General features: G+C 36.8%; 1 protein-coding gene across 2 annotated transcripts; it reads left to right on the top strand.

Annotated features, from left to right (window-relative positions):
- The first annotated feature begins 19,306 nt into the window (after nt 1-19,306).
- On the top strand, nt 19,307-27,289 carry CENPW (centromere protein W). 2 transcript variants are annotated; one of them, XM_068985453.1, is made up of 4 exons: nt 19,307-19,592; nt 24,297-24,307; nt 25,029-25,142; nt 27,027-27,289. In XM_068985453.1, the coding sequence occupies exons 1-4, from the start codon at nt 19,433-19,435 to the stop codon at nt 27,051-27,053; spliced, it is 312 nt and encodes a 103-aa protein (XP_068841554.1). In that variant the 5' UTR covers nt 19,307-19,432; the 3' UTR covers nt 27,054-27,289. The 2 variants fall into 2 exon arrangements, with proteins under 2 accessions (XP_068841554.1, XP_068841555.1); XM_068985454.1 differs by lacking the exon at nt 24,297-24,307 and having other exon boundaries at nt 19,307-19,558.
- Nucleotides 27,290-27,884: the final 595 nt, after the last annotated feature.

Below are 27,884 nucleotides of genomic sequence, written 5' to 3'. Positions count from 1 at the left end.
CTATATGAATTTTCTTCACTCTACGTAAGGCTATCTCTAGGTTCATAATCTAAAATGCATTTAAAGGCAAGATGAGAAATATAATTTAGTTCAGTTTGTTATCTAAATATGAAACTACACTGCTCACATGACAATATTTCTAAATTTTGAGAGAATTAAATGGATTTCAACTTTATACTTTCTATGAAAAGTGTCTGAATCTAGAAACAAATAATAATGGAGAAATTATTCATAAGATGATTACATGAATACGATAGGTCTAAAATATATCTGGGACTCTTTGAAAAGAGTGTTCAAATTGCTGTTTGGAAAACAAGTGCTTGCTTCTTTACTACTTCAAGTCTTTCTTCGAATGAGAAGAATAACAACCAGATAACAGCATGTATATATTTTTTAAATATTTGGATTTAGGTAATTAATTCTCTGTATATCCTCTTATGTTTTTGTTTTTGTTGAGAAGATATTTACATGTTTTCCCTACTATATATATTTTATAATTAAAAACAATGCTCTTATTTAATTATTAATTAATCTATTTCAGCTTGCTACATTGATCTTTAGTCCCCCCCAAAAGACCTAAAAGAAATAAGAGCATTGGTCACTTAGGTATCACAAAAAATCAAGTAATTGAAAGGATGTGCTTATTGTTTTCCATTGTTACTGTCCATTCATTCCTTTGAATGTTTAATAGTGAATGTCTATTTTTATTCTTTGTCCATACCTTTAGAATAATTGTAGCTACTTTTAGTATCAATGATACTATATGCCTTTAAAATTGAGCTTAATCCTGTTTATTTGGGTGTAGAACGTTTTAAGATCCCAGATACAATATATACTTTGAGAAATTAACAATCAAGAACCCATCATGTTGGATTAAAAGTGATAGAAACAGCTTAATGAAAAGCTGTTTCTTAGACAAGCTTAATTAAAAAGGAGATTTATAGCAAAGATGCTGGGAGAGACCACATGAAGGAAGCTACTGAGAGCTATGATAGCCTTAGGGATGTCAGAAACATTCTGCCTGTAATCTGTGCTTCTTTCTGGGCGTTCAGGACATGGTTGCTGGAAGTTCTGCAGTCTGACTTGGAGCTTCATGACCAGGGAGGAAAGAAAGATTCTTATCATCTCTAGCAAAAAGATCCTTGGGAAAAACTCTGATTGGCTCACCTTGATGCATACACCCATTCCCAAACCAATCCCTCTGACCCCAACTAAAGCAAATTATAAGTGATCCAGCCTGGGCCACATGATCATCTCTGTAGTCAAGATAGGGGACTGTTTTTAAAAGGATGATGATGGGGATACTGGGCCAGCCATGGCAATAGCCACTACAAAAAGAAACCACTTTGATTTATTAACCTTTAATTCCTAGGTCTATAACATTATAGAAATTATAGGGGGGAAAAAAGAGTCAAATATTTGTAATGGTACTATTAATGTAAAGGTGGAAAGGTGTCTGTATAACATTTAAATATTTGCTCTGGCTAGGGATTATTACCTTCCCTGGTAGCTCAGCTGGTAAAGAATCTGTCTGCAATGTGGGAGACCTAGGTTTGATCCCTGGGTTGGGACGAGCCCCTGGAGGAGAGAGCGGCAACCCACTCCAGTATTCTTGCTTGGAGAATCTCCGTGGACAGAGGAGCCTGGCGGGCCACAGTCCATGAGGTTGCAAAGAGTCGGATACGACTGAGCAACTGAGCGCAGCACAGCACAGGAATTATTATGAAAAAAAAAAAAACAGAATAAGGAACAACCACTATTGAGGCCAGATGTTAACAAGAAAATTTAATTTCAATATTAGAATGTAATGCGTTATGAAATTTTAAAGTGAGCTGCCAGGCCAAGATGATATTTTTCAAAGGAATTGTCTGTAAAAAACACCCCTTACTAGCATTGTTGTTCAGTTGCTAAGTTGTATCTGACTCTTCACAACCCCATGGACTGCACCATGCTAGGCTTCCCTGTCCTTCACTATCTCCCAGAGTTTGCTCAAATTCATGTCCATTGAGTTGGTGGTGACATCTGACCATCTAATCCTCTGTCGTCCCCATCTCCTCCTGCGGTTAGTCTTTCTCAGCATTAGGGGCTTTTCCAATGAGTTGGCTCCTCGGGCTTCCCTGGTAGCTCAGGAGGTAAAGAATCTGCCTGCAATGCAGGAGACCTGGGTTTGATCTCTGGGTCAGGAAGATCCCCTGGAGAAGGGAATGGCAACTCACTCCAGTATTCTTGCCTAGAGAATTCTATGGACTGAAGAGCCTGGTGAGCTAAAGTCCATAGAATGGCAAAGAGTCTGACACAACTGAGTGACTAACACACAAACACGAATTCACAGTAGGTGGCCAAGTATTGGAGCTTCAGCATCAGTCCTTTCAATGAATATTCAGGGTTGATATCCTTTAGGATTGACTGGTTTGACCTCCTTGCTGTCCAAGCGACTCTTGACAGTCTTCTCCAGCATCACAATTTGAAAGCGTCAGTTCTTCAGCACTCAGCCTTCTTTATTCTCATTAGAAATATAAATAATAAACAAAGCAGGGAGGGGAGATTAGTGAAAAGTCTCTTTTGAACAAAATTATGATTCCCTCTTCATCTCAAGAAAGGATTTCTACCAGGATTACTCAGAAAGGCTGAGCTATGTCCCTGCAGCTAGGGAGTCACAGGGAAGTATAGAGAGTGAGGGAATGGTTAGCAGCGATGAAAGTGGAATGAAGCTCCTCTGTGGGGAGTGTCATGTTGTATTAGGTGTGTGGGATTAAGGATGTCTGAGTGCTTGTTGCACATCATAGAAATTTCAGCAAGAGAGAGTTGGAGCAGATGCTTTATAAGATACTGTACAATCAAGTCCACAAGAGGCCAAACGAGCCTCAAAAGGAGAGGCTAGAGGTGGGTCGTCAAACTCAGTATGGTAGAGAGGTCAGCAGCCACTGAAAGGGAGCACATTTGCCCTTCTCAGGGGGACTGCTGGACAGAGACCACTTGGAATGGGGAACGGGTAGGCTAGGCATTTTGGTGGGTGGGTTGTTTGTTTTATTTTTCAACTGGTTTTTCTAACACTATTAAGTTTCATGTATACAGTATTATAGTTGGACTTCTGTTTATCCTACAGGGAACTCACCACCAAAAGTTTAGTTCCTGTCACCATACTGTTGGACTTTCTTGACCCATTTTGCCTGCTCTACCCTCTTCACTTTTGGTAATCACTACTGTTCTCTGTATCTATACAAACGTAAAAGTTGCTCAAAGGAGAAAGTGTTGACTTTGAACATCTGCCAGCCCTTGAGAAAGAGAAGCAACTTAAGACAGTGGCAGTCAAGTAAGAATTTCCCTGCTCCCAGCTCATTCCTTGTCCTCTCACGCTGGGTCTGGAGGGAAGGTTCAAATATCATGGTTAGATGGAGGTGAAGGAGAGAAGACCTAAGGGGAAGAATCAGAGGCAAAAAGATACAAAATTAGTATCCTCTTGGCTTTACTGGTTTCTTGCTAATTACAGGCCTCAGTCCATTCTAAAGGAGATCAGTCCTGGGTGTTCTTTGGAAGGAATGATGTTAAAGCTGAAATTCCAGTACTTTGGCCACCTCATGCGAAGAGTTGACTCATTGGAAAACACTTTGATGCTGGGAGGGATTGGGGGCAGGAAGAGAAGGGGGCGACAGAGGATGAGATGGCCGGATGGCATCACGGACTCGATGGACATGAGTTTGAGTGAACTCCGGGAGATGGTGATGGACAGGGAGGCCTGGCATGCTGCAATTCATGGGGTCGCAAAGAGTTGGACATGACTGAGTGACTGAACTGAACTGAACTGAACTGAACTGAAGATCCAACTGAAGGACTAGGAGTAGCTCTAATTTTGAATACAGTTGGACACTTTGACTGTAATGAGATTGGACATTCTAAGTACCAAATCCAGGCTTTGATTATTGTACCAAACCCAGAGTGATCATAACTCTTTTTATTATCTGAAAGTGAGAAGAAGAGTCATGGGGCTACTTGTGCTTTATTCCATAGGCAAAGTGAAAAGCTCACATCACTGAATAAGTTTCAAAGTGAGAGTGAGTGGGAAAAAGTATACTTTTGATTACAATCTTTCTCTTCTTTCTTTCACAGTGATAGTACCTGAACTGAATTTTCAGGTTCTTAGGCTATTCCTAACCAATCAATTTTTGTGAAGTGGTATGTTTTGTTTTGTTTTATCAAGTCTGATACAGATGAATTCTGTATATTACACTCTTTGGGTGTATGGGTATCAGTGCATGGCTATTTCGTATTTTTTATCATTTAAATCATCTGGTATCCCAATAAAATGACAATAAAAACAGCTTTGTTGAACTTAAAATTTATTCGAGAGTCAGATTCATATTATAAAAGTAATAGAGAAAAATCAACCACTAATTAGAACTTGCAAAACATATTTTTACAGATTAATATGAAAAACAAAATGCCATTCAAATGTTTTAATTGGTTTCAGTTTTACAACTGCAAACCAGATGGTTTCTTTTCAAGTAATTTATAATGTCTTTGCTGAATAACTGAATTACCAAACCAGCTGTGATTATTAAGATTTACCTAAACAGAAAAACATGTCTGCTATTTGTTTGCTAAGACAGTACCTGCTTTGCAAAAGTTTGACAAACAAATCATGACTCTACTCTGCATAGCATAGCGTTTTAATAAAATAGAGAGCAGAGATAAAAGAGATGCACATATTAATTTATTTCCTAAAATGAATGCTGATTTAAAATTTAGGCGTTGAAACCAAGCAATCTCTTATGGATTCTTCCAATCTTATAATGGTACAATTGTATGTGAATAACCTGCTTTAGACTTTTTGAAACCCTGTTAATAATTCTCTTTAACCACTTGTTAAAATGTTATATTCTGGAAGCAACTGGTCCTTATAGAAATTTGTTTCTGATATATGCTGAGGTTTTCTAACTCTAAATTTTAGCAAATGTAAATTTCTAGATACTAATTATAACTGGAGTACTGAATGCAATTTCAATTCTGTAAAAAACTTAATAACAGAAATTTCAATTAGATATAGGAGACCAGAAAGGGAAGCTGTGACAGAAACAGAGCCCAACAAGAAAAAGGAAGATTGTTCTTTCCTGGCAAGGACTCAGCCAGTGAAAAGCCATGAACTCTATGGGCTTCCCAGGTGGTGGTAGTGGTAAAGAAAAAAGCAAACAAAAAAACCTGCCTGCCAATGCAGGAGATGTAAGAGAGGCAGATTCGATCTGCAAGTTCGATCCCTGGGTAGGGAAGATCCCCTGGAGGAGAGGAGGGCAACCCATTTGAGTATTCTTGCCTTGAGAATCCAGTGGACAGAGGAGCCTGGCGGGATAGAGTCCATAGAGTTGCAGTCATAAAGAGTCAGACATGATTACAGCAACTACAGCCTCCCAACTTACTTTTTGTATAAAAGAGTTCTTCCCTTGCTCTCCAGGGATTTGCATGCATTTCTTCATAGTTGCACACTCTAAATTCTAACTCTGCTTCCCTGGTGGCTCAGATGGCAAAGAATCTGCCTGCAGCATGGGAGACCTGGGTTTGATCCCTGGGTCAGGAAGATCCCCTTGAGAAGGAAATGGCAACCCACTCCAGGATTCTTGCCTGGAGAACCTCCATGGACAGAGGAGCCTGGCAGACTATAGTCCATGGGGTAGCAAAGAGTTGGACACAACTGAGCAACTAAGCATAGTACAGCTCATCCCAAATAAACCCATCTTTGCTGGAGAAATATCTGGCAGTCTCTTTGTTTCAAATCAAAATAACTCTCTTTAGAGCCAATTAAAGGAGACATTTAAGGGGAGGTAATGGTGACAAACGTTTCAGTTCTCTTTTACCCAAAAGATAAATTATCAGGAAAAATTCTGATCAGAAAATGACATTGTAAATATTCTATGACAGTCTTTTTCCAGCTAGAATTTTCCTTGGTTATTTACTGTTTGGGTAAAAGGACTGAAACAAATGATTTTTGTCTCGTAAGCCTGTGGTCATCTAGGCATTACTGATCTGGGTTCAGTCTGGCTGATCACAGTGTGATCTCTCAGACGTCTATCTCTAGTCAGCTGGAGGCTCTGAGGGGCCTGGTTGGAGTAGGATGGCCCGCATAGTGAGCATAGTGCTGACACAGCTCTCCTCCAAGGTGTTCCTCACAATTTCCTGGCAAGCTCTCCCAGGGATGTTCTCATGGTTCTGGAGAAGGAGCAAGGGCAGTAAGAGAGTGAGTCCCAGTGCACAAGAACTTTTCTCACCTCTGACTGTGTCCTGTTTGATAACATGTCAATGACCAATGAGAGGATTGATTGTGTCTAGCTCAGAATGAACGAGTGGAGCAGAATGCCCTATCTTTAATAGGAGGAGTAAAGAATCAGGGCCATCAATGCAATCAATCAAACACACATTCATACAGGTTTATATTACTCTTTGATAGCTCTCCTGAGTATAATGTACTATAATTTGCTTAATAATTTCTCTATTTATGGATGTTCAATTTGAACATCCATAAATAGAGAAATTATTTCTTTGCAATTACAGTTAGTTCTGCTGTAGTAATGGAAATAAAAACAAAAATAAACAAGTGGGGCCTAATTAAACTTAAAAACTGTTGCACAACGAAGGAAACTATAAGTAAGGTGAAACGACAGCCCTCAGAATGGGAGAAAATGATAATAAATGAAACAACTGACAAAGAAGTAATCTCCAAAATATATACACAACTCATACAGCTCAATGCCAGAAAAATGAACAGCACAATCAAAAAGTGGGCAAAAGACCTAAACAGACAATTCTCCAAAGAAGACATATAGATGACTAATAAACATATGAAAAGATGCTCAACATCACTCATTATTAGAGAAATGCAGATCAAAACCTCAATGAGGTATCATCTCACACCAGTCAGAATGGCCATCATCAAAAAGTCCACAAACAGTAAATGCTGGAGGGTGTGGAGAAAAGGGAACCCCTTATACTGTTGGTAGAAATGCAAACTGGTACACACACTATGGAGAACAGTGTGGAGATTCCTTAAAAAACTGGAAATAGAACTGCCATGCAACCCAGCAATCCCACTGCTGGGCATATACCCTGAGGAAACCAGAATTTGAAAGAGACACATGTACCCCAATGTTCATTACAGCACTATTTACAATAGCTGGAAGCAACCTAGATGTCCATTGGCAGATGAATGGATAAGGAAGTTGTGCATACATACAATGGAATATTACTCAGCTATAAAAAGGAATGCATTTGAGTCAATTCTAATGAGATGGATGAACCTGGAATCTAGGCTGTTGAACTGTATCTCATTTATTAGATTTATTCTCAGGAAATGTATGGTTTTTGTTACCATTGTAGGTAATACCATTTTATAAAGTGTATTTTTCTGTTTGTTGTTCAAGTGCATTGAGACTCCTAATTTTATATATCAAACTTATATCAAAAAAACCTGCTATCCTCTTGTAGTCTCTGAAATTATCAGCATTCTCACAATATTTTCTAAAAATAATGACAGTTTTCCAAATTCTTCTTTCTTCTACCTATTTCTCTCCTTTCTTTTGCCTTATGTCACTGGACGGATCACCTAATTTAATAATGAGAAGCATCTTTTCTTCTGATTTATAAAGGAATGTTTCAAAACTGAGTTTGTTATCTGCACTGAATTTTGATAGAAAACCTTCCTCAGGGAGAGGAGTTTCCTTCTATTTCTAGCTTGCTAGTAGTTTTATTAAATTACTAATGTGATAAAGTTTATCAAAGTTGTTTTAATTCTATCATATGAAATGTTCATATGGTATTTTTCTCCTTTAATATCTTATTGAGATAGATTTTCATTAGTAGTTATTCCAAAGTTATAGTCCTTGTATTCCTGGGTTAAATGTATTACTCAATCTATTGCTGATTTTTTGTGAAAGAGTTTTGTTTAGAATTTTCTGTCTAGTTCATAAGTAAGATCTTCCTATACACTTTTTGTTTTATTGTTCTTATCTATATAGTTTTATGTGACAACTATACTGTCTTCCTTAAAATAGTTAAGAAATATTCCGTTTCATCTTTCTGTTGTTAATATCTTCTTATTTCTAAGGTTTTCTGCCATTTTCCTATGGTGCATTTGCTATATATTAATTTCTTTTTTCCTGCTTCTACTTTAGGAATCTGAGATTTCATGTTGTCAGCTCTGAAAATTCTAGGCCATTTAAAAAAGGTATTGCCTCTCCCTTATTCTCTCTAGTCCCTCAATATGAAACTCATCTTTAATTTATGTTGGGCATTTTCATTCTAACCTCAACACTTCTTCATTTCACTTCAGTAATTTCCACAATTTTATACAGTGTATCTTTGTTCCATGTTCTAGATAATTCCCCTAAATCTAAGTTCCAGTTAAATGACTCTCTTTAGCTTTTATTCTATCTTTAGTCATTTTAAGACTGATATTTTATTCTCCTTTAAATTTTTACTCGATTATTTCATATACCTGTGAATAAAATGTTGCTGTTCGTACCACATGACTTTGGCTAGTTCTGCTTTGTTTGGATGGTAGTGTGTATAATTAAATTTTTTTATTCCCCTTCTATTAAAAACACTGGTTTAATATTTTAATATACACGTTTAGTAAAATATAAACTTATTCAATATTTCCATTCTATTTCCCTCAAATAGAATATTTTCATTCTGATTATCCTTCATCCTATCTCACAGTCATTGTTGTCCAAGATTTAATTTCCATTAAATTCTCCCAAATTTAATATTATTATTTCATAGAATCAATGTTTTTTAGAAACTGTGGTGTTGGAGAAGACTCGTGAGAGTCCGTTGGACTGAAAGGAGATCCAACCAGTCCATTCTAAAGGAGCTCAGTCCTGGGTGTTCTTTAGAAGGAATGATGCTACAGCTGAAACTCCAGTACTTTGGTCACCTCATGTGAAGAGTTGACTCATTGGAAAAGACTCTGATGCTGGGAGGGATTGGAAGCAGGAGGAGAAGGGGACGACAGAAGATGAGATGGCTGGATGGCATCACTGACTCGATGGACATGAGTTTGAGTGAACTCTAGGAGTTGATGATGGACAGGGAGGCCTGGTGTGCTGCAATTCATGGGGTAGCAAAGAGTCGGACACGACTGAGTGACTGAACTGAACTGAACTCACTTGTGTTTTACTGTTTATATCCAATTTCATCTTTCTGGTTTTAATTTATTTTTTCCTGAAGAGGATCCTATAGACATTCTTTCTATAAGTTATTGACAGTATTGATCTTGTTTGGTTTGTCTGAAAATGTTTTTTATATTGCCCTCTCTCTGAATGATAGTTATAAAACTCTACATTGAGTGTTGCTAGCTTTAAATAGGGAGAAGGCAATGGCAACCCACTCCAGTACTCTTGCCTGGAAAATCCCATGAACGGAGGAGCCTGGTAGGCTGCAGTCCATGGGGTCGCTAAGGGTCAGACAGGGCTAAGCGACTTCATTTTCACTTTTCACTTTCATGCATTGGAGAAGGAACTGGCAACCCACTCCAGTGTGCTTGCCTGGAGAATCCCAGGGATGGGGGAGCCTGGTGGGCTGCCGTCTCTGGGGTCGCATAGAGTCGGACATGACTGAAGCGACTGAGCAGCAGCAGCTTTAAACAGAAGTTATTTTTTCACTGTCTTTAGGCTTCTGTGGTTACTATAGAGAATTATGTTATTAGCTTATTTTTCTTCATTTGTAGGCTGTGGTTAATTTCTAGACCCATTTACCATGTTTCCTTTGTCAACGTATCAAGGAGTTTTTCTAACATGTTTCTAGGTGTAGGTTTTATTTTATTTATCTTGCCTAGGATTCATGGTTTTTGAATGGTGAAAATTCAGTTATGGAAAATTCTAGCCAATATCTTTTGACTATTTCTTTTCTTCAATTCTGTCTAGTCTCTCCTCCTGGAATTCCTATATTTTTCCTCTATATTTAAAAAATTCTCTTTTGTCTTCTCCATTACTTTATAGTTTCTTCAATTTACAAGTCACTACTTTTCCATTTTGCTGTTTTTAATGTCTTAATTAATTTCAAAGAATATTCTTTGAAATTTTATTGATACTCTGTTTTATTTTTTAAAAAATGACTGGCTTCATATTTTGGTAATGACAATTTTAATTAAAAAATTTTAAGATATTTATTTTATATCTTCATTCAATTATTTCTTCATCTAATGTTCTTGAGGATCTATTTCAGGTGTCTGTTACTTCTCTTGTGTTTGCTGCTGCTGGTTATTTTCTTTACATGGTCTCTAATATTGTATTAAAATTATGTACAGAGGTAAATAGAAACTTGAATTTTGGAGGATAATATAAGCGTACCACTGTCATCATCTGCTGTGCAGTTAAATGCAAGATTTTTATTTTAAAGCACATCTTTATATTTGGTGTATGACTATTATAATTGAACTAATCATAAAATTTCATGATTAATTTTGGTAGAAAAATATCTTACACAGCATAATAATAAACTATTATGGGATCTTGATATATACAGAAACTTGTGTGTCACGTAGTGTGAGGATAGCTTTACAAGAGTCACACAATAATTATTTTTTATGAAAACAGGAAGGTTGCCAAAATATGGGAAATGTACAGTATCACTATAGCACTAGGATTTCCCCCCTTTTAAGATAATATAATCCTTTTTTAGAGAAATTAAGCCATTTACCCAAGTTCTCAAAGCTAATAAGTGACAGATATGTACTCTGATTCCAGTTTGAGTTCAAAATCCATTGTAGGAATGTAATTAGTGTAATGTAACAGTCAGCCACAGCCTGACTGTTATTACACATCCTTTGTTTTTTATCTAGATACATGGTAGCCCAAATACAAGTAGAATTTTGTACCCTGAGTTATATCTTGGGGTGGTCATATACCAGAGTTCTGTCTGGAGGAATAGAAATGGTATGGTATCATTGTCCCTTGATTGAGGGGTTAGAACTGATTCCAGGACCCTCACCTTCCTGCCAGATACCAAACTCCCCATGCTCAAGTCCCTTATATAAAATGGCACAGCACAATGGGATGATTATACCTCTGTTGATATGGAGGGTCAAGCAAAGGAGAAGCCCCAGTAAGATGGTAGGAGGAATGAAATCGCGTTTAGAACCATACCTGGAAAACACCTACTTCTACTTTATTGACTATGCCAAAGCCTTTGACTGTGTGGACCACAACAAACTCTGAAAAATTCTGAAAGAGATGGGAATACTAGACGACCTGACCTGCCTCTTGAGAAATCTGTATGCAGGTCAAGAAGCCACAGTTAGAACTGGACATGGAGGAACAGACTGGTTCCAAATAGGGAAAAGAGTATGTCAAGGCTGTATATTGTCACCCTGCTTATTTAAATTATATGCAGAGTACATCATGAGAAACGCTGGACTGAATGAAGCCCAAGCTGGGATTAAGATTGCTGGGAGAAATATCAATAACCTCAGATATGCAGATGACACCACCCTTATGGCAAAAAGTGAAGAAGAACTAAAGAGCCTCTTGATGAAAGTGAAAGTGGAGAGTGAAAAAGCTGGCTTCAAACTCAACATTCAGAAAACTAAGAACTTGGCATCTGGTCCCTTCACTTCATGGCAAAAAGATGAGGAAACAATGGAAACAGTGAGAGACTTTATTTTTTGGGCTCCAAAATTACTGCAGATGGTGACTGCTGCCATGAAATTAAAAGACACTTGCTCCTTGGAAGAAAAGTTATGACCAACATAGATAGCATATTCAAAAGCAGAGATATTACTTTGCCAACAAAGGTCTGTCTAGTCAAAGCTATGGTTTTTCCAGTAGTCATGTATGGATGTGAGAGTTGGACTATAAAGAAAGCAGAACGCCGAAGAATTGATGCTTTTGAACTGTGGTGTTGGAGAAGACTCTTGAGAGTCCTTTGGACTGCAAGGAGATCCAGCCAGTCTATCCTGTAGGAAATCAGTCCTGAATATTCATTGGAAGAACTGATGCTGAAGCTGAAATTCCAATACTTTGACCACCTGATGTGAAGAGCTGGCTCATTGGAAAAGATCCTGAAACTGGGAAAGATTGAAGGCAGGAGGAGAAGGGGATAATAGAGAATGAGATGGTTGGATTGCATCACTGACTCAATAGACATGAGTTTGAGTAAACTCTGGGAGTTGGTGATGGACAGGGAGGCCTGGTGTGCTGCTGTCCATGGGGCTGCAAAGAGTCGGACACGACTGAGCAACTGAACTGAACGGAACTGATGGAGGGTCAACTGTATGTGTGATTTTCAGATGTTGATTGTAAAGAAAAGGATGTGTGGTTCATTTCCACTTTCTCCTTTGTTCTTGCTTGATCACTGATGGGCTTACAGAAGATCAAGTTTAAGGATGTACCCATGGTAAAAAAAAAAAAAAAAAAAGACAATTTTGCTGTGGCCATTGCTAGATTCATAATACAGTTAATCCTTGAGCAATGCAGGGGTTAAGGGCACCCGCACCTACCATAGTCAGAAATCCATGTCACTGCAGTAGGTAAATTACCCTTATTGAAGGTTTCATATCCACAAATTTAATCAGTCTAATTGTGTAGCATATAGTTATTGGGGGGAAAGTCCATATATATGTGGACTTCAGTAGTTCAAACATGTGTTGTTCAACAGTCAGCTGTACGAAAAACCTAGTTTAAATCAACTTTTAAAATATAAATCAGGTTGACTCGATATGTTCAAAAGTTTCAAAAGAAGATTCCTCTCCCCATTTTATTATACATTTATTTTTCTATATAGGAGTAACGTCACCACATTAGAAACAAGTAGGAAATTACGGAGAAAAAAGTCACCCATAAATTCACACCTTTTCTTTCACATTTTGTGATTTTTTCTAGCTATTTTAATAAGCTTTATTTTTAACAAAAGACATATAAACAAAAGTACCAATAATAGAATATATTTTTTGTTTTTTTTTTCAATTTCCATGTTATGCTATATTTTTATGTATTTCTACCTGGGAACAAAATTATCGTTTTAAGTGAGTGTATGTCACTCTGTGGAAATTCTGCATTTATTTAACTGGACATTTTATATTGTTCCCAGTTATTTTCTTTGATAAATTTCATTTTCACCATGTACTGGAAGGGTCCATTTTAGAATGTTACCTCTGGGCCTCACTTTCCTTCTCTTTAAAAGAAGATAATGATGGTACTTATTTTTAAAATCCTAGAGAAAATTAAATTCACACTTGCTCCTTAGGTGTACAGAGCAGTTCCTGGCACATGGTAAATGCAAAGGATAAAACGTTTCAAAATTGTATATTTTAATCGCTTGAGTTGATTGAAAAAGATAGACTTGATGAAGTGTAAGCAGAAACTTACTCTATTCCTTCTCTCTTTCTCCCTCAAAACCTGTTCTTTTTCTCTTTCTTGGATGGAAAGTTCATGATTTTAATGTCTCTCATTAGTAATAAACTAAAAGACCTCTGTTTTGATGATAAAAAATCTAGTCTAGTCTCATAATTATTCCATCATTGCAATACAGTCTAGAGTAAAACTTAAAACTTTGAACTCACACACAATTTAAAGCTTCTCTCCAGCTAATTCTCGTAGCTGATCCAGGCTGGGAATCCTGATGTGGGAGAGGAAGTTGTATTACTCGCTTCATTATAGCACCATGCTCTCTCCCCTTCTACTTTCTCATAAAAGTTGCTAAGTAATAAGCAATTTTGAAAATTTCCTCATTTTATTTTTTTCCTCCCAGATAAATGTCACAGCTTTTTTAGGGGTTTAAGACAAGTTTTGCCTGGCAAGAAATGATTAGCAATTTTTCTTTTTTTTTTTTTTTGGTGAGAATTAACTGATATGGATGTCATTCAGCTTTCTTAGAGAATTCTTAACGATCTATTCATTGAAAGCCTGGCCAGTATGAAAAATCCCTGGAGTCACAAAATGAGAAAAATTAAAAAGAAAATAAACAAAAAAACCCCCTGATGATCTGAGGTGGGTCCATTACCAGCTGAGCAAAATTTTTAAACTGTTGGGTTTCTCTTATTTGCCCTAAGTTCAGTTCAGTCGCTCAGTCGTGTCTGACTCTTGGAGACCCCATGGACTGCAGCGCTCAGCCTTCTTCACAGTCCAACTCTCACATCCATACATGACTATTGGAAAAACCATAGCTTTGACTAGATGGACCTTAGTCTGCTTTTGAATATGCTATCTAGGTTGATCATAACTTTTCTTCCAAGGAGTAAGTGTCTTTTAATTTCATGGCTGCAGTCACCATCTGCAGTGATTTTGGAGCCCCCCAAAATAAAGTCTGACACTGTTTCCACTGTTTCCCCATCTATTTCCCATGAAGTGATGGGACTGGATGCCATGATCTTTGTTTTCTGAATGTTGAGCTTTAAGCCAACTTTTTCACTCTCCTCTTTCACTTTCATCAAGAGGCTTTTGAGTTCCTCTTCACTTTCTGCCATAAGGGTGGTGTCATCTGCATATCTGAGGTTATTGATATTTTTTCTGGCAATCTTGATTCCAGCTTGTGTTTCTTCCAGTCCAGCGTTTCTCATGATGTACTCTGCATAGAAGTTAAATAAGCGGGGTGACAATATAGGAGCCTTGACGTACTCCTTTTCCTATTTGGAACCAGTCTGTTGTCCCATGTCCAGTTCTAACTGTGGCTTCCTGACCTGCATACAGATTTCTCAAGAGGCAGGTTAGGTGGTCTGGTATTCCCATCTCTCTTAGAATTTTCCACAGTTTGTGGTGATCCACACAGTCAAAGGCTTTGGCATAGTCAATAAAGCAGAAATAGATGTTTTTCTGGAACTATCCTGTTCCAAATAATATTGTACTAACAGTTGTTCATCTTAGTGTACCAACCAACAATAAAATGTTACAGAAAAATTATTGTTAGTAATGTTGATTTTACTGATTTATGATTTTATTTCCACTTTGTATTTCATAACAATATCCATTTCTTTTGAATTACTATGTCTTATTTCAAAGGCATCTTTTATCATGGAAAACACATCAAGAAGTCTAAGGTGTCTGGCACTCATAACAAGAATTGGTTTCAAAGCCAGTATCTTTTTATCAATACTGGAAAATAAATTTGTGTCCCTGTAACCACTCCATATGCAATCTGAAAAATGACATAACCAGTGATGGGAAGAGGAGATGTACTTATGAGAGCTAAACATTTGAAATATAAATATTATTTAAGAGGCCTCACAAGTAAGGTTAACATTTCTAAAGCTCCTGGAGCAATTAGTCTTACAAACCACTGGACTGATGAAAACCTGAAATAGTACACATTTCAAAATTTTGTGAACTTCTGTATCTCACAAATGATGAATGGAAGCCATAACAGGGGTTTTAAAGTAGAAATTTTTGGCAACTGTGCTTCATGTGGCAGATTAAAATTTTTATTTTAACCATTATAATCTACATGATATTTTAAGGACCAAACAGCACAATGTGTCAAAACCTTTCATAAACTATGAGCTTCTACCTGTGAAAAGTGTAACAGTTTCTGCTCAGTCATTTCCAACTCTATAACACCATGGACTGTAGCCCATCAAACTCCTCTGCTCATGGGATTCTCCAGACAAGAATACTGGAATCAGTTGCCATTCCCTTCTCCAGGGTAACTTCCTGACCCAGGGATTGAACCCTGGTCATCCTATATTTCAGGCAGATTCTTTATAGTCAGAGCCACCAGGGAAGCCCACGATTCTACCTAAACAGTGTTAATTACAATTAACGCTTTTTGTAACATTTTGCTGATGAGCACAAAAGCACAAGACAGAAATAATCTTTTAAATCATTCATTTCATTTAAAATGATCCAAAAATGTTAGTTCACAGGAATATATTACCTAGTAATGTTTTCTATATGTATGCATTAGTACAACTTATGAAAAGGAATCCTAAAGGAAATTAATCCTGAATATTCATTGGAAGGACTGATGCTGAAGCTTCAATACTTTGGCCACCTGATGAGAAGAGCTGACTCATTAGAAAAGACCTTAATACTGGGAAATATTGAAGGCAGGGGAGGAGAAGGGGACGACTGAGGATGAGATGGTTGGATGGCATCACTGACTCAAGGGACATGAGGTTGACCAAGCCCTAGGAGATGGTGAAGGACAGGGAAGCCTGGCGAGCTGCAGTCCATGGGGTTGCAAAGAGTAGGACATGACTGAGGGACTGAAAACATGAAAAGCAAAGTCAAATTATTTTCTAAGATTTTGTCACACATCAGAAGGTATTGTCGATTTTTAGCTTTTTCTAATGAAAGTAATTTTCTTATAGAAGTATTTTAATGAAATTTATTCAGTAAACAAACCATATACAACATCAGTTACCTAAAATATGAAACATCTTATTAATTCTTTAGGTATGTTTATTACACATATTGGATAACATTAAAATAGTAAAACAAAATTATCCATATTCCTAGTACCTAAAAACTGTTCATATTTTGGTATGTTTCCTCCTAGTGTTGTGTATGTGTACATGCATTCAATATGCTTGGGATCATATTATATTTAGTTTGGTGTACAGGTATTTTTCTCCCATTTGGCACAAACTTGGACCTTCTTCCAGGCTATTAATAACTTTCATAAATGTCATTTTTAACCTGGCTATAGTAATAGTTAACTGAATGCATGTACCCAAATTTACACATTAGACATGTTTTTAAAACTTAAAAAAAAAACCTCTCTGCATAAAATGTATCTTATATTTAGGGTAATTTCCTTAGGATAGATTTTGAAAAACAAACTCATCACCGTTTTAAAAAGAATCTTAGCAGACATCAAGAAATGTCATCAAGAAAAGACAAAAATTCTCAGTAGCTTAATTGTTTCTCATTTACAGCAACTTCTTAGAATAACATGAGAGTAGGTAAAATCCTTCAATAGTTTTCTGTGAATACATTTTATTTTTGTCTTTCCAAAGTAAACAGCAGTATCAAAGGGGCCTTGCCCTTTTCAAATGAAGGCAAAATTTACTTTAGAAGAAAAAATTGGGGATAAAGAAAGGGATGTATTTATGTTGCTGATGTCAAGATCCTGTCTAGATCTTGTCCTTCGTATCTAGATTCCCTTTTACTTTCCCTGGATTTGGAGTCAAGGGCTGTCATCACTCAAAGCATGTCTAGTTTAGGGAGAAGAGTCTAGTTGTGTGGTTAGGGTTTCAATAGCTGCCTTGTGAGTTTTATTCTTTAGATCAAAGGAACTTAAATTATTGAAAAACCATAAGAGAAAAGGAGGCCATTTTGAACATTTAAATTATGGTGAAATTTACTAATATTTTACTCTGTGACTCTACTAAATGAAGCTGAAATCTATAAAAAATAAATTAAAAACTTTAAAAAAGCAATATGCAGAATTTAGATGCTTCCTTTACACTTAAAGACAGTATAACATAATGGAAAGTTGAAAAGGAGTAATGTCTTAAATTTTCCACATAAACTCTTTTACTTAGATCCACTTAAACTCTCTATTTAATTTCATGTCAAATAGAAACAATAACACCCATTTGAGCCTTACTAATGTTATAATTTTGTTAAATCAAATAAGATAATGTGTAAGGACATACTTCATTACAGGGATACATACAATTATTACCATCATATTCTATTCAAATATTCTTTTAAATATGTAAAGCTTTAAAAGCAGATGGCATCACCCAATGTCAATGCACAGATGCAAACAGAGTGGATTGAGATTTTTAATTTAAGCAGAGCTAGGTTTTTGTCAAGTGGTGTGAGGGAAAAAAGAGCATGAAGAGAGTTAAGGAGAAATGCAAGGTAATATTATGATGATGTACAACAGACCACAGAAAGGAGGATAAAAATATAGATTAAGGTTAAGGGTACAGTAGAGACAGAGAGGACAGAGATCCCAGTGGCATGTAAGAACTGTTGAAGTGGAGATACTGGAGGGAGGGAGTTCATGAGAGAAGGTTGAAGAGTAATGCAACTGAACTGAGACTGTGGAAAGGTATTAGCAATGACAAGGCCTAGTGTATGAACACAGGTGTAAATAGCTCATAGGGTGAAAGATAAGATTATTGGCAGAGCGAGAGCTTGAAAATGGAAGGCGAGATAGATCATCCATGTGGATACTGAAAGCGCAATAACTACCACAGCAGTCGTGTCCAACTCTTTGGGACCCTCTGAACTGTATCCTGCCTGGGTGCCCATGAGATTCTCCAGGCAAGAATACTGGAGCAGGAAGCCATTCTCTTCTCCATGGGATCTTTACGACCTAGGGAGCAAACCTGCATCTCCTGAATTTCAGGTGGATTCTTTACCAGCTGAGCCACCAGGGAAGCCCAGTAACAGAGGTAATTAAAATAAATCACAGTGACACCAGAGTGGTCAGACTAGCAGTGCCAACCTAACTTAAGTACTTGTTAGAAATGCAAATTCTAAAGTCGCATCCAGACCTATTGGGACTTCCTAGGTAGTGTGAGTGGTAAAGAAACAGCCTGCCATTGCAGGAGAGGCAATAGACCTGTTGGATCCCTGGGTGGGGAAGATTCCCTGGAGGAGGGCAGGGCAATCCATTCCAGTATTCTTGCCTAGAGAATCGCACGGACAGAGTGAGTAACCTAGTGGGGCAGTCCACAGGGTCCTAAAGAGTCAGACAGGACTGAAGTGACTTAGCGCAGGCATATCCAGATCCAGTGGATGGTGCTTCAGGTGCTGTAGGATGAAGTCTGAGAACTTATAGGGGTGGCACGGAAAATGGAAGAGTTAACTGCTTGCAAATGAAGATTTCAAATAGGTAGCATTTAAACTACACCAGAAGTTATTGCAAGGTTAAGCAGAGAGGGCTTAAAATTAAAGAGAGCAGCATTTGTAAAGAAAAGCTTGACTCATGAAAAGACTTCAGGTAAGATCAGATAAAATCATGTAAAAGTGAAAAATATTAGCTGCTAATATTAGAAAATCAAGCCTTGCTGAGAAGGCATTGGTTCTTTAAGAAGCCTGATAAAACATGACAAACTTCCTTCTATTCATCTACTTTTTCGTTCATTGGTCTTAGGCTCAGTAGAGAGTGAAAGCTGGGACAGTAACCGTGACTGCCTTGGCATACCAGCATTTTACACATATTTCCAACATCTTTATGGCACACTGGAGAAATCGCTTCCAACAGCTACCTAAGGCGAAGCCCGCAACCCTCCCAGTCCGTGACGTCACGGAACGTCCACCAAGAGTGTGTTTCACCAACATCCGGGCGCCAAGGGGAGGGTCTGCGCGCCCTCAACGTCACTACCGGGCGCCGGGCGCGCTCTGTGGCGGCAGATTCAAACGTTCCGGCCGGGGTCTCGGGGCCTGTGGGAACGTCTGAGTCGGGGTTCTTGGTGTACTCGCTGGCGTGAGCTTCGGTGCGGCGCAAGGAGGACCCGGGAAGCTGAGGCGGCTGCTGCCAAAACCCGAGGGTGAGAATGGCGCTCTCCACCACGGTCTCGCAGAGGAAGATGATAAGGCGCAAGGCTCCTCTCGGCTTTCTAAAGCGCGTTTTCAAACGACAGAAGCCTCACCTTCGTTTGAAGACGAGTAGCGACCTACTGGTGAGATTTTGTCCCTGCATAGACTGGCAGTGGGGCGGGGACGGATCGAGGAAACAAACCCCCCAGCCTGTATTTCGCCGCCCCTCCAGCCAGTCTGCTAAAGCTCCAATAAATACTTTGACCACCCGATGCGAAGAGTCCACTCATTGGTAAAGACTCTGATGCTGGGAAAGACTGAGGGCAAGAGGAGAAGAGGGCAACAGAGGATGAGATGGTTGGCTGGCATCACTGACTCAATAGACATGAGCTGGAGCAAACTCAGGGAGAATACGGAAGGACAGGGAAGCCTGGTGTGCTGCAGTTTATGGGGTCGAACATGACTTAGTGACTGAATAGTAACAGCCCAATCTAGCTCTTTTGAGGCCTACTTTTGAGGCATTCGCAGCAAAACCTGGGCCTGTTAGTATTCCCGACGCTGAGTTGTTTTGGGGCCCGCTGAAATGTAGATATCCTGACCTTTTTTTTTAATTTTTAACCGGAGCCTTTTAGCCTCATCAGTTTAAGGAATAAACTAACTGCTTTTAGTTTTTAAATATCACTCTTCAGGAGCACAGTCTGGTACTTACACTGTGCTTAGTGAAATTTGTGAAGGTTCGAAGATAGAGTTTTTTAAAAATAGATTTTGAAATTCAGGGTGGGTTACTTTCATTTAACTACTGTAAAAGGCATGCTTTTCAAAAGTGCATTTCTCCTGGTCTTTTTTCCTTCGCCTTCTCTTTACATTATTAAATACATTGCTGTTTCTTCTGCTTCAGCTTACTTACTAAAGAACACTGATCCAAAAGTTTGTAAGTAGTATGCTCCCAAGTGTGAATTCGTTTTCCTAGACAGGGAGAACACCTGTTTAGTTTTCAAGCCAACCGTTAAAATTTTACCTGACTCATAGTAACTACTGCATAATGCTCACCTAATAAAAAAGGGTCACATTCAAACCACTCTTAATATTTCTGTTTTGAAATAAATTGAGGGCTTTTATGTTGAATGCCTGGAATCTATTATCCCTCTAACAAAATGAACACTTTTCCCTGGGTTTACACCGTAGGAGGCACCTCCTGTGGTTTGTTATAAGAGCTCTTGGAGTAAAGGAACCACTACAGGTGGGCACCTAATTTCCAGGAGATCAAGGATGAAGAATTGTGAATAATAGGGATATATGACATGAAGAGTGTCTTTGGAATGCACTCATCTGTTCCTAAGCTACACTGTTGTTTTTTTTTTCTCCCTCACCTCCTCATCTCTTTTCTCTGTAGCCTCTGCTAGTTCTCTACTCCCTCCCATAATTTTAGGATTTCTATTTTTGCTAGACTACTTAAATTTTTTTTTTTTCATATAAAAGTGGCCTTTCTAATATCTCCTGTCCTTCTTTTTGGTTCCTTTCTTAGACTCTATATGAAGAGACAATGCATAACTGTTTTATTACCTTCTTTTGCCGAAGGTAGTGATTAAGGTGGCACAAGTGAGCTGTATTAAAGTGAAATTGATTTTCAAAAGAATTTTAAGTTATTAATTGTGAAGTTTTCACTGGTGTTGGGGTTCTAAATGGAGGGGAAGGAGATTACAAGTTGGTGCAAATTTTTGGCCAGAAATTTCTCAAGTAGTCAGATTCCTCCCACATTCACACTTGCCTGCCCCACAGTGACCCATGGACAGGTGGGCTTTGTTGTGGAGTCGGATCCAAGCGGTTCAGGAAACGATGGGAGGTGAAATTCTAAGCATTTGCAGTGGTAGGGGAAAGGAAGCTCTTTTGGCCACTGTCTGTCCCTAGATTGTATGCTTATCTTTGGCTTTCATTATTTCTCCTTCACAGTCTGACATATGTCATGCATCACTCTGGTTTCTTTACTTTTGGTTTTCTGCTTACCATTGGCACTTAATAATCTTACCCAGCAGGTGTCCCACATCATCCATAAACTTCTCTATGATTGAGTCAATCTGTTTTTATTTCTTTTTTTCTAAATTTTGATAGCCATAAGAGTTTACATCATACAGTTTTGCTATTGGGACCCTGACAGTGTTCTCTTCAGAGTTTTGTGTGTCAGTGTTGTCTCCCAGTGTGGTACACAGCTTCTTGAGGAGAAGGAACCATGCGTATCTCCCTTTGTGTCTCCCATTGTCTTTAACACAAAACTAATCTATTTCTCTGCTGTCTTTGCATAAGATGTTTCTTGTGCGTGAAGATGTCCTCATTCCACTCTGCTTGGCAAACACCAGTTCTTTCAAAATTGAGTTCAAATGCCTCTTACTCAGTGAAGTCTTCCTTCATCATCTTAGAAATGATCTGTCTTATCTTCCATTATCATCCACTGTCACACATTTTTCTTTAGTTTCTTTCGGGTTTTGCTCTCCCATCTGACTGGGAACTTTGACAAAACTGGGAACTTTTTGTATTCCTTGTGTTTATTCCTTGAACATTCTGAGTGTATAGTTTGAGAGGGATGTAACTATTTGTGGATTGATATTTCTAACATTTTATTCATAACTTCCTTGTGTTATGTTATAGTTTTCCTGCACTGGCTTTTTGTTGTTGTTTTATTTTATACCTTACTGGATTGTATGTCACCGGGCCAGTACTGGGGAGCCTATGTTAATCTCAGATTGTTCAGCTTTCTTGTGGCTGAGTTAGTTTTTAGATTTATCGCTAAGGGATACTGTGCAAATATCTGAGTACTTATGGTTTATGTAAAACTCAAAAGTGCTATGAGAAAGTGGGGAGGAAGTCATGCTGGCCTAGTCTTTGTGGATATTTCTTTGTAAATTATCTTTTGGCTTACCTCTCAAGGAAGCTAATTTTTAAATTTTCCCAAAGTAAGTTATTAATGGAATGGCTTCACCTTTCCTAAAGTTGAATGTCTACCTGAAACCTTAAAATTTGCTTTTTTCTGACCATTCTAATTTAAACCTTAGTGCACTTGAGTGGCACCAGTTAACTGTTTTATGACAGAGAAGTAGGTTGTTTAAAAAAAAAATTCTGATGTTAAAAAAAAAAGTAGTGTTAATTCAGTGTCTATGTTTCATGCCCATGAAGAGTAAAGGACTCAAGTCTCAAAACAATGTGGTTTATTTGGGATTGCCTAAAATTTTTTTTTTTTGCTTAATTTGGGGAGATATGGATGGATTTTCTGCTCATGCAATGACAATTATTGACTACTTCACTACATATTGGGCCACAGGCTAAAGTTCAATGGGATACAATTTCTGGGAAGGTAGACATGGTTTTGCCCTTACATTGAAGAAGAGAGGTGAGAAATTGCTGCCTAATGTATGTGTATGTACAGTTATAAGAAGTTCAGGGTGGCATAGATCCATATAACCTTATGTATTAGGAGGGCTTGGCCTTTCAGTATAAACCAGTAGCATGGCAGTAGGCAAAATTGTATTTGAATACTGAAAGAAATTCAGAAGGCCTAGCATAGAACTAGAAGCTGGAAAAGGCGAGATGGAATTATAAAAACCTAGTCAAATGGGGTTTAGTATTAAGGAATTTGGAGTTTATCCTGAGGGTATCTGGAAGCTATTTAGGTTTAGAAGTAGAGAATGAAGATTAATGGAGGAGATTGTGCCATATTATGGAATGTTTTTGTTGCAAAAGGAAATGGTATATTATAGGAAGTTTAAACATATTTTGAATGACATGGTATAGTGTAAAGAATCAATTGGGTGATTTACCTCAGAGTTCTTATGAAAGTTAAAGAAGACCAAAAGAATATCTCCTTCCAAAGGTTCTCTATCATGTTCAGTTTAAATCCCCTACTACTCTACTTTCCCCAGTTATCACTAAAACATTCCTAAACATCAACAATCCACTAAAGATTTCTGCTTATTATTACTTATAATAATAAGTAATAATTTAAAGGACCACATTACCCAGTTATTTAGCATTTAGTGAATTGTGGGGGAAGAGTTAGGTGTTGTGTATTAATTGATCTCACTGCAAAGAATGTAAAAGTGAAAGAAAGTGTTAGTTGCGAGTTTTGTCTGACTCTTTGCGATGCCATGGACCATAGCCTGTGAGGCTCCTCTGTTTGTGGAATTCTCCAGGCAAGAATATTGGCATGGGCTGCCATTCCCTTCTCCAGGGGATCTTCCCAACCCAGAAATCGAATCCAGGTCTCCTTCATTGTAGCTGGATTCTTTACCATCTGAGCTACCAGGGAAGCCCAAAGAATGTGTACCATTAAGTAAATGACCAAAGAAGTTAAATGTTAAAGATACTGTTTAATTGAACCTGAATTGGTAGTGCCTTCAGGCACCTGGCAGAAACAAAGGATGGAGTATTACCAATAACTTAAATACAAGAGCACTAGACTCAATACTAGTGGAGAATTGAAATAGGGCAGCAACTCACTTTAGTCTTGCTTTTTTTTGAGTTGAGAGTTATATTTTATTTGGTGGGAATTTTTAGGGTACATTCTCGCTTACTTGGGTTTTGTGCTCTACTTTAACTGTTTTCAAGGTATATGCGTATAGAATGAGTAGCACTTTTTGATTGACTAGTGAACTATGAGTAATATATTTAGCAAAATTTACATATTCAAATAGTGAGGTTAAAGATACATATGTATGCATATCTTATGGTACATATATGTATTTTACATATATGTAGAAGTTGTTTCTGTAAGAATATGCAAGAAACTGGCAATCAGAGTTGACTGTAGAATGATGTTGAAGAGAGGTTTACTTTTGTCAGTTTATCTTTATAGATTTTTTGCTTCATATGTTAATTTTGAGATAACTGTAGGTTCACAAGAAGTGGCAAAAATAGTACAGAATTCCCATTCGTTTTCTGCAGCTTCCTGTAATGCTAATATAACTCCAGTTCTTGGTGCAGTTTTGAATTTTGTATTCCCTGCTTATTTTATCTAGTTTAAGGCTATTTTAAAAGAAATTTTAAAATTATTAATAGTAGATATGATTATTCTCATGTTGTTGTATGACAAGTAACTTGACCTTTGTATCTACTCTTTTCAATTAAATAAACTTTTAAAATTTCAATTATTAAATTGTTTTTGATTAGACATTTTAAATTAAATATCTTCTTAAAAAATATTATACCTTGGATTGTAGAATGAAAGATGATTAGCCTTAAATACAGTAGTTAATATGTTTTTCTTAGGGGAGATTTTAAATTACATTGGAAACTTAACTTTAGTTGGAATGGAAAACAGAAATATTTGTTCTTATTAGAGTCCTACCTAAATTTTGATATAATGATCCTTTAGAGTAATACTACTGTCTATGGCCTTTGGTCAGCTTTACACATCCTTGTTTCATATATTGTAGTAACTAAGTTTCTTTTTTATGAAATTTTAAGATGGACCTATATTAAACTGTATTCTTTGTTATAGTAAATAAAAGTTAAGTGATTGAATCACAGTAGTTAATTAAAATTTGGGATCTTCTTTTTAAAAGTCATTATTTCAAAATATCAATGTTTGAGTTTAAAAATTGTTTTGAATTTTCTCTTTTATAGGTGCATCTGAACTGTTTACTCTTTGTTCATCGATTAGCAGAAGAGTCACGGATAAATGCTTGTGGGAGTAAGTGTGGAATCATTAAAAAGGAGCATGTACTGGCTGCAGCAAAGGTAAGATCTGAAATTCTTTTCTTGAGCACAGTTACCTTAAAACACCACCTAGTTTGTCACCTCTGCCTGATTTAGATTCCTTATTCAGTTTCCTTGACTGAGTTGATGCTTACCTTTTCTTGAGTTTTAATTACAGAATTAGATTTTCTTTATTATGTATAGTATGGATTTCTGATCGAAAGATTCATGGCCATTGCTTTAGAAGAAAATGAATGTTTGACTGCTAATCTGTGATCTGTAGTAGCATTATTACCTTAAAATTTATGAAAACTTTTCTTCTTGACCATTTTAAGTTTACCTAATTATTTTTCTAAATTTGTTTTGAGTTGAGTGACTTCTAAATCAAATTGCTTACATAAGCAGACAACATTGCTTGTTAGTGATACTTCTATATAATGTGAGAGTGTGATAACTTAAGGCAGAGTTTTTTCCATATATGTTCCCAAGATTATTTTCACTTGAATATTCCCAAGATTGTTTTCACTTGATGTTAATAGATGCCGCAACAGCAAAGGCTTCTGGGGTCAGATAAGTTTATATAACCTAACATACTATACCTCCCTGAATAGTTACAATGTTATGTATAGAGAGCTCATTTCTGTGAGAATATGCAAGAAACTGGCACATGGTTCACTGGGGGATGATGTGAAAGAGAGACTTATTTTTTGTAGTTTACCTCTTTATAAGCATTTTTTATTTAACATTTAAATATTTTGAACTAATTATAGACCCATGAAAGGTACAAAAATACTATACTATTTCCACTGTACCTTTTGTCCAGCTCCCCACAATGTAAACATTTTTATATAACTATAGTTATGTAAAGTTATGAGAAGTTATCTTATATAAAAGTTATGTATTTAGTTATCAAAAGTTATAAGAAATACACCAGTGATTTGTTGAACTCTGTTTAACTTACCTTTTTGTGAATTTGGGTGTATAATGTACTTAGAATTTTGTAAATGAATTTGAGTACATAGTATTTTATTTTGCAGTCCACATATTAATATCTTGTAGAACAGAGAAGTACTGGCCTAAGGTATAAATCTATTTGATGACTTACGTGAGAGTCTAGAAATGGCATGCCCTGGCATTTTTTAAGGGGCTTTAAATTCTCTTACAATTATAAACATTTCAACTAGTTTCTGCACTGTTAAAGTCAATGTAAGTGTTTTCTGCAGATAAAACAAGGCTTAAGAACATGAGGAGTCTATGTGTGTATCTTAAATTTAGGATTGGTTTGCTTTTATTAGTGAATTATAAGTAGGCTTACCTAAAAGAAGGTAAGTTCTTTAAAATAATTTTTTTGTATATATATATTCTGGTCTCTAATGCTGTTTGTCCTTTACAACTTAAGACTTCATTTTGTTTACTTTTTCTTCTGGGCTTCGTGTTGTGAAAATTATCTACGTAACAAGCTTTTCAGCTTGAGATGACTGGCCTTAGTCTCTGATATAATTCCACCCTAAATAGAGGAAATTTGGTGTTTGGATGAATTTGTATTGCTTTATGGTTGTTACATTCCTGGTTTTAATAGGATTTCTTAATTCCCTGAATTACTAAATTTTGTATAAATCTCAAGTTGGGAGCCATTAATCTGGGCACTTTTGGCACAACTGAAGAAATTAACATCTAGAAGTGACTATTATAAAACTAGATTTTGAGAATCTAGGCATGTTTCACATTCTCTGAGAGAATAGACTATTTTAGAGAAGTCTAAGACAATTTGTAAGTCAAAAGATTCCCTAATCACATTCCAAATTGGCTTTTTATGGATTCAGAGACTTGCATGTTATACACATAGGACTTTTAAACTTTTTGTTGAGTAATTGTGCTTTATTTGCCCTAGAAATAATGTAAATCTTCATTTTTTCCCCCTCACAGGTAATTCTAAAGAAGAGCAGAGGTTAGAAGTCAAAGAACACATATTTGAAAATTGTATGATGTATATTTTAGGTGGTAACATCAAAGTAGTTAACGTTGTGTATTAAAATATTGGCTAGTTGAAGGATGTGTGTATTTGTATGTTTTTTGCTGGTATTGAAATATCTCAAACACATAGAACTATATAATCTTTGTTTTTGAGGAATTATTTCAAGTTCATCCTACTTCCCTTTTGTTGGTATTGCAAATGTTTTACATATCAAAAATGAAATCTTAGTGTATGAAGTAGCTTGAAGAGATGTATTTCTTAGAATTAAGTTTATAAGTATTTAGATGTACTCACTGTTAATTAGGGAATCAATTTAATCTCTGAAGGAAGACAGTGTACAGTCAAATCTAGATATATTTTAGGTATTTTAACTGTTTAATACCTTTGCGTAAGCAATGCGTTCTGCTTTTATATTAGGCCAATAGTATACTGAAATAATTTCTTGACTGTAAACATCAGCAGAGTGTTTTCAAAACCTGTTTCTCTTCAAAACCAAATATAAAAAATTACAGAGGAAACGGACTGATTTTCTTCAAATCACACAGATTTAATAGATGGGTGTCTGTTCCCCCCAAGAAATCTTTTAGAAGTTTATTGCATATCATCTAATAGTTGTGTTTTTATATTTTGTTTTTAAATAATTATACATTGCAACTTGAAGTTGCAAAAGTAGTACAGAGAAGTCCCCTTGTACTCCATACCCAGTTTTATCAACAATGTAAATAATTAGAGTACAGTATCAAAACCAGGAATTTGACTTGGTGCAGTATATGTATAATTTTGTACCATTTTAGCACATTTGCAGATTT

Source organism: Capricornis sumatraensis, chromosome 13, assembly GCF_032405125.1.
Source record: "Capricornis sumatraensis isolate serow.1 chromosome 13, serow.2, whole genome shotgun sequence".
Taxonomy (NCBI): Eukaryota; Metazoa; Chordata; class Mammalia; order Artiodactyla; family Bovidae; genus Capricornis; species Capricornis sumatraensis.
Note: the sequence above shows the minus strand (reverse complement) of the source record. Positions and strands in the feature narration are given on the sequence as shown.

Coding starts and splice junctions, on each gene's coding strand:
- CENPW (XM_068985453.1), top strand. CDS start 19,433: ATGGCGCTCTCCACCACGGTCTCGCAGAGGAAGATGATAAGGCGCAAG. Junction 25,143..27,026: donor ATGTACTGGCTGCAGCAAAG/GTAAGATCTGAA, acceptor TCCCCCTCACAG/GTAATTCTAAAGAAGAGCAG.